Here is a 10,245-nt window from a genome sequence, read left to right as displayed (position 1 = left end):
AAAAAAAAAAAAAAAAAAAAAAAAAAATACATCGGGAAGGATCTCAACAGATAAGAACTTTTAAAAAGCATACCCATGGCCAGGCACAGTGACTCACACCTGTAATCCTAGCACTTTGGGAGGCCAAGGCAAGAGAACTAAAAAAAAAAAAAAAAGAAAAGAAAAGAAAAAGCATAACCATTATATAATTATCCCACTCCACAAAATTAACAATAATTCCTTAATGTCATTAAATCCCCTGCCTGTTCAATATGCTAGAAAGGGTGTAGGTAGAAGTTGCAGAAGCTGCTCTGAGAGGGGACTGCTGAGTGAGTGTGGGGCGGAGGTGGGTCCCAGATGGCCGAGGGTCTCTTATGCTCCAGACTAAAGGGACCTGATTACGTTCACAATAGGCAGGCTGAACCCAGTTTGAGCCTGGAAATGGAACTTCTGGTACTGGGTTCCCAGTTCAGTGAGGCTGCTGCTTTTTTCCCCTGCTCTGGAGGGGCAGAAGCTAGCTGGGAACCGAAGGCCAGGCTCCACTCTGAGGTCCCTGAAGACTGGGCCTGAGCCTACTCTATCCCCCGCTGCCCCCACAGGCCCAACCTTTGAACTTCTCATGCCCAGGGCTGACGTGCGCCTTCCAGGGCTACTTGTCCACAGGCCTAGTACAACGTTCTCTCTTCAACCTGCAAATCTATGGGGTCCTGGGGCTCTTCTGGACCCTTAACTGGGTACTGGCCCTGGGTCAGTGCGTCCTGGCTGGAGCCTTTGCCTCCTTCTACTGGGCCTTCCACAAGCCCCGGGACATCCCTGCCTTCCCCCTGACCTCTGCCTTCATCCGCACACTTCGGTAAGCCTGGGGCAGGGGCCTGGGGGTTATAAGCATGGGGGTCTCAGGGGTCCTGGGGCTACCTCTGACTACCTAACTCCCTCTACAGTTACCATACCGGGTCGCTGGCATTTGGAGCCCTCATCCTGACACTTGTGCAGATAGCCCGGGTCATCTTGGAGTACATTGACCACAAGCTGAGAGGTGAGTCTGGAATCAAAGTCAGAAGCTGGGGAAGGCCCTTGGAGGAGGAGCTGTCACAGGCCAGTGACCAAACATGAGCTTCCCTTGCCCCCAGAAGCGCAGAACCCATTAGCCCGCTGCATCATGTGCTGCTTCAAGTGCTGCCTGTGGTGTCTGGAAAAGTTTATCAAGTTCCTAAACCGCAATGCATACATCATGGTGAGCCTCACTGTGCAAGCAACCCCTTCCTCAGTGCCCCTTGGCCCAGGCCCCCCCATCCTGGTCCCAGGCAAGCTCTCCACAGCTAACTCTGACCTTTGCGCTGCCCTCAGATCGCCATCTATGGGAAGAATTTCTGCGTCTCTGCCAAAAATGCCTTCATGCTGCTCATGCGGAACATTGTCAGGTGAGGCTGGTCCCCAGCCCCATGTGCTTCCCTTAGGTCTCCCTCTCAAGGTGGGCTTCATGGGCATGCCGTGCTCAGCAGGGCTCCACACTTGGTTTAATGCTCTGCTATCGCATCTTGAAATGTGAACAATTTTTGCACTGGTCCCTACAAATTACGTAGCCAGTTCTGCTCCCCGCCCAGCCAGGCCTCTCACTCCTAACCTGCCCTAATTTCCGGTGCAGGGTGGTTGTCCTGGATAAAGTCACAGACCTGCTGCTGCTCTTCGGGAAGCTGCTGGTGGTTGGAGGCGTCGGTAGGGCCCGGGTCAGGGTTTGTCGGGCTAGAGGGTAGGGGTGCCAGGCAGCTGGAGAGATGGCCTTAGAGGACCAGAACTGACCTCCAGAACTCTCCCACAGGGGTCCTGTCCTTCTTTTTTTTCTCTGGTCGCATCCAGGGACTGGGTAAAAACTTTGAGAGCCCTCATCTCAACTATTACTGGCTGCCCATCATGGTGAGTGATTCCCCTCTCTGCCTCATCCCTCAACTCCCCCAAAGGAACCCAGAAGCCCTAACAGGCCTTGTGTTTTTCAGACCACCATCCTGGGGGCTTATGTCATCGCCAGTGGCTTCTTCAGCGTGTTTGGCATGTGTGTGGACACACTCTTCCTCTGTTTCTGTGAGTGACACCCCCGCCACCTCCCCCCAAAAAGTACTGGATTGTTCAGACATTTTTTGAGATTTGATGCTTCTAGAAACCCACTTTGAGAGCTAAAAAAATAGCCAGAGGGAGCTTCTTGTGACATCCTAAGGCCAGGGGCTTGGCTCTGGAAAGAAGGACATTCCTGGGGAGCGGCCTCAGCAGCTTTCTTCTAGGAAATCTAGAGTAGAAGTTAGCCACGACAGACTTCCCAGCAGGTGGCTGTAGTGAGAGGGAATGTTCTTTTCCTACTGTGTACCTCCATTCAGGGTTTCATATGTGCCGGCTGTGCCTAAGTGGCTGACTTGCATTTTCCACTTTAAACCTTATCGTTACTCTGTGAAATATAGTATTACCGATCCCCCTTTACAAGAGGAAACTGAGATTACACAACCTGCCCTGGGGGTTGGAATCCAGCCAGTGGCGGTGCAGCCTGAATGCACCTCTCAGTCCCTGATTTCCTGGGGAGTGAGGCTGGCCCCAGGGTCCCCTCCAACCGGTCTGTTTTGCTGCTCAGTGGAAGACCTGGAGCGGAACGACGGCTCCCTCGACCGGCCCTACTACATGTCCAAGGGCCTTCTGAAGATCCTGGGCAAGAAGAATGAGTCGCCCTCGGGGAACAAGAAAAGAAAGAAGTGAGAGACCCGGCCCTGATCCGGGATTGTATCCCGCCTGCACAGCCGTCCAGCCTTATTTCGCCTTACAAATTTCAATTCTGTAGTTAAAAGATTTTATTAAAGATTGATATTTTGTTTTCTCAAGTCTGTGACTCGTCCCTCCCCGACGACACGCTGCCTTTTTCTCCCCCGCCGGGCTCTTTAAAGTAGGCCCCGCCCCCGTACCGCGTCCCCGTGCCGCAGCCAATCAATGGCTCATACGGATACTGCCAGCCCCAGCTCCACCCCAGCCATTGCGCTTCCGGCCTGGGTCACGCGCTCAGGGCTTCCAAGAAGGCCAATTGGAAGAGCGAACTCCGAGGCACTGCGTGGAAACGTAGGAGGAGGTGGGATGCCTGAGGACCAATCAGAGTCGCGGAGGTGCAGAGAGGCGGGTTTAAGGGTGACATCTGAGCCTTAAAGGGTCCGAGTCAGCTGACCGACTCCCGAACCTGTGTAGTCTAGCGGCCGGGGTCGCCGCAGTCCCAAGCAAAGATGACTGGGAAGCGACCCGGCGCAGCACCCCGGGGCAGACCCTGGGAGCCGCAGACGCTGGGCTTCTGGGGACGCTGCAGGACTCAGGTGTTTGCCGTGATCCTCCTGCTGCTGCTGCTGTCTCTGACAGAATTCGGGGCTAGGGCTGAGAACGACTTCGGTCTGGTGAGCCACTGCCTCCTAGCCCCATCCCCGAACCACGTGGGTGGTCCATGCCCGGTGTCCCCGGGGAGGCGGCGGCTGAGCCACCTTTCTGCAGCAGCACTCTCCCTTCTCCCGGAACCCTTTTCCTCCATCCACTCCCAGCTCCTCTCCTTCTTCTGGACCCCGGTTCTCCTCCCCACTCGAGCTCCTTCCCTCCCTGAGGACTCCTTTTACCCTCGTAACGCCTCCGTGGCTCTGAACCGCCAGCTTGGCTTCAAACTCTTTCGGGTTCCCCTTTCTTGCTCCGGGACCCTCGCTCCTGCTCGGGATCCCCATTACCCTTCCTCCCCCACCGGAACCTGACTGAGTTCCAGACGATATCCACCGGTCCTAAAACCCCAAGACAAGTTTGTGCTCGTTGACCCTCCCTCCTTCCGTGGCAGGTGCAGCCGCTGGTGACCATGGAGCAACTACTGTGGGTGAGCGGGAGGCAGATCGGCTCAGTGGACACCTTCCGCATCCCGCTCGTCACAGCCACTCCTCGGGGCACGCTCCTCGCCTTTGCCGAGGCCAGAAAAATGTCCTCTTCTGATGAGGGGGCCAAGTTCATTGCCCTGCGGAGGTCCATGGACCAGGGTATAAAACTCTTGGGTGAAAGAGCTGGTGCTAGTTTGAATGGGCGGGAAGCCCAACCCGCTGGTAGGCCCTGAGTATAGGGGAACTTGAACAGCTGGACACCTGGGTCACCGAAGGGTAAGGGGGATCTAAGGAGGGAAAGTATCTAGGGTAGTGATCTGGAAATTTAGATCACCAAGGAGCTGAATATTAAGTAAACATTTATTGAGTACCTACTATATATGAGGCACTGTCCTAGGTTCTTTTAATACAGCCATGAACAAAACAGACCAAAAATTTCTGCCCTCACAAGACTTAGATTCTATTGGGAGGAGACAGACAAGTATAACAAATAAGTAAACTAGATTTTGTGTTGGAAGGTGATCAATGCAATGTTGAAAAATAAAATAGAGCAAGAGATATAGGGAGTGCCGATGTTTGATTGCATCCTGAAGCCAATATAAGGCCTCAGGGTCTCTAGCAGGAGGTAAGAAATTAATAGCAGTAAAGGATTCCAACATAGTGCTCACTCTGGATTCCCCCCCCCCTTTTTTTTCAGGCAGCACATGGTCCCCTACAGCATTTATTGTAGATGACGGGGAAATCCCTGATGGGCTGAACCTGGGGGCAGTGGTGAGCGATGTCGAGACAGGAGTGGTATTTCTTTTCTACTCCCTCTGTGCTCACAAGGCTGGCTGCCAGGTGGCCTCCACCATGTTGATATGGAGCAAGGATGATGGCGTTTCCTGGAGCCCACCCCGGAATCTCTCCCTGGATATTGGCACTGAAGTGTTCGCCCCTGGACCAGGCTCTGGCATTCAGGTGGAGGCTGCCTTCTGGAGAGTCTAGGGGATGTCCCAAAAATGGACTCCTTCCCAAGGGGAAGATCATGTGAAGTCAGATTTTCTGTCTTGGGTGGGATGCAGTGGTACTGGATGCAGTGGCTCACGCCTGTAATCCCAGCAGTTTGGAAGGTGGAGGCGAGAGGATTGCCTGAGCCCAGGGGTCCGAGACCAGCCTGGGCAACTTGGTGAGACCTCGTCTCTGCAATAAATCAAAAAATTAGCTGGGTGTGGTGGCACATGCTTGTCATTCCAGCTATTTGGAAGGCTGAGGTAAAAGGATCAGCTGTAAGCTGGCTCGGTGGTTCAGCCTGTAATCCCGTGCCTTTGGGAGGCTGAGGTGAGTGGATTGTCTGAGCCCGCGGGTTCAAGACCCGCCTGGGCAATTTGGCGAGATCTCATCTCTACAATAAATCAAAAAATTAGCCGGGCGTGGTAGCGCATGCCTGTAGTTCCAGCTACTTGGAAGGCTGAGGCGGAAGGATCGCCAGAACCCAGCAGGTCGAGGCTGCGGTGGCCAGGAGCGGCCACTGCACTCTAGTCTGGGTGACAGAGTGAGACTCCAACTCAAAAAAAAAAAAAAAGGATCAGCTCTGAGTGTGCCACTGTACTCCAGCCCTGGGCAACAGAGTGAGATTTCAACTAAAAGAAAAGAAGGAAGGAAGAGAGGGAGGGACATCTTGGGAGGAACATCTTACCGGGGAAGAGGGAACTTTGCCATTGGCTTCCCATTTGGGGGTTGTCAAAAGGATTGTACTAGTCCTTCGTACAAAGTGGAAAAAGGGTACCCCTTGCTTTGGGTAGATTCAGGCCTGTGCTGGGATGTACAGCTTGATGAGTGAACACAGGTTGGATTTAAGCTCTCATGCACCCTGTGGCTGTGGCCTCCAGTGCACAACCTGTCCATTGTACACCCTAAAAGAGCTTCTTAATTCAGGCAGTTTATGTTTTTGAGATCAATATGGAACCCCCAGTTAGCAAGGGAAAAACTGAAGGGAACCAGATGTGTCCTCACACTTGGGAGGTGATAGGTTCCCAGTCCCTGCCTCTGAGTCCCAAGTCTCTCCCTCTGTGACACCCAGCTCACCTTCCCCACAGAAACAGCGGGAGCCACAGAAGGGCCGTCTCATCGTTTGTGGCCATGGGACACTGGAGCGGGATGGTGTCTTCTGTCTCCTCAGCGATGACCACGGTGCCTCCTGGCGCTACGGGAGTGGGGTCAGCGGCATTCCCTATGGTCAGCCCAAGCGAGAAAATGATTTCAACCCTGATGAATGCCAGGTCAGGAGTCCGTGAAATGTTCTCCACCCACTTGACCTGCCCTGTCCTCCAAAGCACCATTTCACCCACAACCCCAGGGTCTGGCTGCCCACCCAGGCTTGCTCCCCTCAGGAACATGAGTATTTGCCCTGCTCCTTCCCTAAGGTCCTGTTCTCTCCCCTCAGCCCTATGAGCTCCCAGATGGCTCAGTCGTCATCAATGCTCGGAACCAGAACAATTACCACTGCCATTGCCGGATCGTCCTCCGCAGCTATGATGCTTGTGATACACTAAGGCCCCGTGATGTGACCTTTGACCCTGAGCTCATAGACCCTGTGGTAGCTGCAGGGGCTGTAGCCACCAGTTCCGGCATTGTTTTCTTCTCCAACCCAGCTCATCCAGAGTTCCGTGAGTGCCTGATGGGTGGGGTCATCAATGGGAGTCCCTGTGTCTAGACAAGGCCTGGGCACAGACCCTCCTTCCCTGACTCTCCTGCTCTCCCCAGGAGTGAACCTGACCCTGCGCTGGAGCTTCAGCAATGGTACCTCATGGCGAAAAGAAACGGTCCAGCTATGGCCAGGGCCTAGTGGCTACTCGTCACTGGCAGCCGTGGAGGGCAGCATGGACGGCAAGGAGCAGACCCCCCAGCTCTACGTTCTGTATGAGAAAGGCCGGAACCGCTACACAGAGAGCATCTCCGTGGCCAAAGTCAGTGTCTATGGGACGCTGTGAGCTGTGCTCCTGCCACCAGGGTAGCAGGCCCTGGACTCAGCCTTCAGGACCCCAGGTCTGTAGAGGGTCTGCTGGAGTGCCTAAAAGACAGTTCCATCTCCCTGTAGATTCTAGCCTTTTGTAAAATCAGCTTCTCTTTGCCAGGGAAATCACTTCGTTTAGGACTAAAAGCCTGGCTTCCACTCCCACACAGGAAGTTCTGCCCTCACCTGGAAGCACTTTCTTTTCACATGGCCAGGTGTGACTCCCTACCCTTTCTGCCCTCCCAGGACATTGATTGATCCTGTCTTAGGCAGGGCTCGTGGGCCCATAGAATTGGATAAATGTGAACTCAGGGAATGGGGAAGGCTGAGCTTCCTCTTTAGGACTGAGGGAAGATACTGGCTTTGAAGAGAACTGGTGAAAATCCCCAGAGGACAAGATATTTGGTTTCAGGATAAGAAACTAGGTGCACCACCCCCCTTGACTATTTATGAATCAAAATGTTTGTAATTTAAGATTTTTAATGAAGGAGAGTGAACATTTGTAGAGTCTCTGGTTTTGTCAATACACGTCTTCATGTCTTTTCTTCAAGTATACTTGAGGCTGGGAATGAGTTTGGGGTACAGAGTTGTGTGCTTATTCCCCATGAAAATATGACATTGGTAAATCAAGTCCTCTTTTCCCTTTGACATTCCCTCTTACCACAGAAAAACAGTTGATCTTCATGGGTGTAATGAGAGGTAGGAGGGGGCTTCATAACATTTTAAAACCTGCTCTGGGCTGGGCTCGGTGGCTCAGCCTGTAATCTCAGCACTTCAGTAGGCCAAGGAGAGTGGATTGCCTGAGCCCGCAGGTTCGAGACCAACCTGGGCAACTTGGTGAGAACTTGTCTCTACGATAAATCAAAAAATTTAGCTGGGCATGGTAGCACGTGCCACTTAGAAGGCTGAGGCAGAAGGATTGCCAGAGCCCAGGAGGTCAATGCTGAGGTGACTTTGAGCATGCCACTGCACTACAGCCTGGGTGACAGAGTAAGACTGACAAAAAAAAACAAAACACCTGCTCTGTTTTATATTTCTAAGATGGGGTGGGATGGTGTCCTCCGTGAAACAAAACAAGTGTGTAAAATGCAGATGGGAAGCCTGTCCCAGGTGGCCTGGCAGGGAAGTGAGCACTTACTATGGCTGATTATATGAGAAAATAACCCTGAGAGATGCTTGTGAAAAGAATCTGGGCAACCTGCAGGTGAGTGAGAAGACCTCAACTTTGCCCAATGTGGAAAGAAAATGCAAGCCTAGATGAGATGTTAAGACTGGGATAAGGCCGGGCTCGGTGGCTCAGCCTATAATCCCAGCACTTTGGGAGGCCAAGGCGAGTGGATTGTCTGAGCCCGCAGGTTCGACAGCTGCCCAGGCAACTTGGCGAGACCTCATCTCAAATAAATCAAAAATAAGCCGGGCGTGGTAGCGCACATCTGTGGTTCCAGCTACTTGGAAGACTGAGGTGGAAGGATTGCTGGAGCCCAGCAGGTCCAGGCTGCAGTGGCCAGAAGCATGCCACTGCACTCCAGTCTGGAAGACGGAGTGAGACTGCAACTCAAAAAAAGACTGGGATGAGGTCATAATAATTTGCAGTTGGAGGTTTGTTTTACTTTCAACTGCTTCTTTGAGAAATGTTATGGTAGGTCGGATGAAGCTAACTCACACCTGTAACCCCAGCACTTTGGGAGGTTGAGGTGGGAGGATTACCTGAGCCCACAAGATCAAGGCTGTGGTGAGCCAAGATTGCACCACTGCACTCCAGTCTGGGTGACATAGCAAAACTCTGTCTCAGAAAAAGAAATTTTAGGATAATTTATTATATCTGATGTGATAAATAGAATAATTTTAATATATCAAGAAATAGGATAATTTTTTTTTTGAGTTGGAGTCTCACTCTGTCACCCAGACTAGAGTACAGTGGCATGCTCCCAGCCACCAGCCTCGACCTGCTGGGCTCTGGCGATCCTTCCACCTCAGCCTTCCAAGTAGCTGGAACTACAGGCACGCGCTATCACGCCTGGCTAATTTTTGATTTATTGTAGAGATGAGGTCTCGCCAAGTTGCCCAGGCGGGTCTTGAACCCGTGGGCTCAGGCAATCCCCTCACCTCAGCCTCCCAAAGCGCGGGATTACAGGCTGAGCCACCGAGCCCAGCTAGAATAATTTATTTTTGTCGGGGATTTGTGATCAGTAAGGCAATACTTAATTTTTTTTCTTTTGAGTTGGAATCTCACTCTGTTGTCCAGGCTGGAGTGAAGTGGCATGCTCACAGCCACCACAGCCTTGACCTGCTGGGCTCAGGCGAGCCTTCCACCTCAGCCTTCTGAGTAGCTGGAACTATCGGTACGCTCCACCATACCCAACTAATTTTGGATTTATTGTAGAGATGAGGTCTCCCCAAGTTGCCCAGGCTGGTCTTGAACCCGTGGGCTCAAGGAATCCTCTCACCTCGGCCTCCCAAACTGCTGGGATTATAAGCGTGAGCCACCATGCCCGGCCCTTAAATTTTTATGTGCGGACATCTTCTTTCTTTTTGAGTTGGTGTCTCACTCTGTCGCCCAGACTGGAATGCAGTGGCACACTCCTGGCCACCGCAGCCTCGACCTGCTGGGCTTCGGCGATCCTTCTGCTTCAGCCTTCCAAGTAGTCGGGACTACAGGCGTGCTCCACCACACCCGTCTATTTTTGATTTATTGTAGAGATGAAGTCTTGCCAAGTTGCCCGGGTGAATCTCGAGGCCGCAGGCTCAGGCAATCCACTTGCCTCAATCTCCCAAAGAGCTGGGATTACAGGCTAAGCCACGATTACAGGCTGAGTGCAGTGGTGCTGGGATTACAGGCTGAGCCTGGCCCTTAATTGTTTATGTCTAGACATTTTCAAAAACACCCAAAGGAAGAGAAAATATTTTAATGAACCCCATGTACCCAACATCAGGGTTCAACAGTTATCAAAATGATGGCACATTTGTATTTTCTGTTCCTTTTTTCTTTTCCTTTCCTTTGCTAAAGTACTTTAAAGCAAATCTCAGATCTCATGATAGTCACTCCTACATTATTAAGCACACACCTCATTCTTTAATATGAACATCATATAAAACCATAATGCCATGGCACACCCAAAAAATTAATAACTACGGTATCATCTAATACCCAGTCAATATTCAAATTTCACCAACTGTCTCAAAATATCTTTTTTTTTTGAGTTGGGGTGTCACTCTGTCACCCAAGCTGGAGTGCAATGGCATGCTCATGGCCACTGCAGCCTTGACCTGCTGGGCTCCGGCGATCCTTCCTCCTCAGCCTTCCGAGTAGCTGGAACTACAGGCACACGCTACCATGCCCTGCTAATTTTTTGATTTATTGTAGAGATGAGGTCTCCTCAAGTTGCCCAGGCTGGTTTC

The 10,245-nt window shown here is 52.0% G+C and overlaps 2 protein-coding genes across 3 annotated transcripts in view; both read left to right on the top strand.

Moving 5' to 3' along the window:
• Positions 1-2,808, top strand: part of SLC44A4 (solute carrier family 44 member 4) — a 12,229-nt gene extending 9,421 nt beyond the window's left edge. The window contains exons 14-21 of the mRNA XM_008068752.2: positions 579-832; positions 921-1,015; positions 1,110-1,213; positions 1,327-1,400; positions 1,625-1,695; positions 1,799-1,893; positions 1,974-2,058; positions 2,597-2,808. Coding sequence (XP_008066943.1) covers positions 579-832; positions 921-1,015; positions 1,110-1,213; positions 1,327-1,400; positions 1,625-1,695; positions 1,799-1,893; positions 1,974-2,058; positions 2,597-2,718 — 900 coding nt within the window. The 3' untranslated portion in view covers positions 2,719-2,808. The remainder of the gene's footprint in view (positions 1-578; positions 833-920; positions 1,016-1,109; positions 1,214-1,326; positions 1,401-1,624; positions 1,696-1,798; positions 1,894-1,973; positions 2,059-2,596) is intronic.
• Positions 2,809-3,092: 284 nt separating this feature from the next.
• The window catches only part of NEU1 (neuraminidase 1), a 15,841-nt gene continuing 8,688 nt past the window's right edge, over positions 3,093-10,245 (top strand). Inside the window, exons 1-6 of one of the 2 annotated variants that reach the window (XM_008068751.1) lie at positions 3,093-3,395; positions 3,818-4,010; positions 4,549-4,811; positions 5,930-6,112; positions 6,277-6,499; positions 6,597-7,371. In XM_008068751.1, coding sequence (XP_008066942.1) covers positions 3,231-3,395; positions 3,818-4,010; positions 4,549-4,811; positions 5,930-6,112; positions 6,277-6,499; positions 6,597-6,823 — 1,254 coding nt within the window. In that variant the 5' untranslated portion in view covers positions 3,093-3,230 and the 3' untranslated portion in view covers positions 6,824-7,371. Of the gene's footprint in view, positions 3,396-3,817; positions 4,011-4,548; positions 4,812-5,929; positions 6,113-6,276; positions 6,500-6,596; positions 7,372-10,245 lie in introns of those variants that run through there. The other variant, XM_021717920.1, reaches the window with a different exon arrangement.

This window comes from Carlito syrichta, unplaced genomic scaffold, assembly GCF_000164805.1.
Source record: "Carlito syrichta isolate Samal-C Ts95f unplaced genomic scaffold, Tarsius_syrichta-2.0.1 Scaffold311524, whole genome shotgun sequence".
Classification (NCBI taxonomy): Eukaryota; Metazoa; Chordata; class Mammalia; order Primates; family Tarsiidae; genus Carlito; species Carlito syrichta.
The sequence above is the reverse complement of the archived record's forward strand: the minus strand, read 5'-3'. Positions and strand labels throughout refer to the sequence as shown.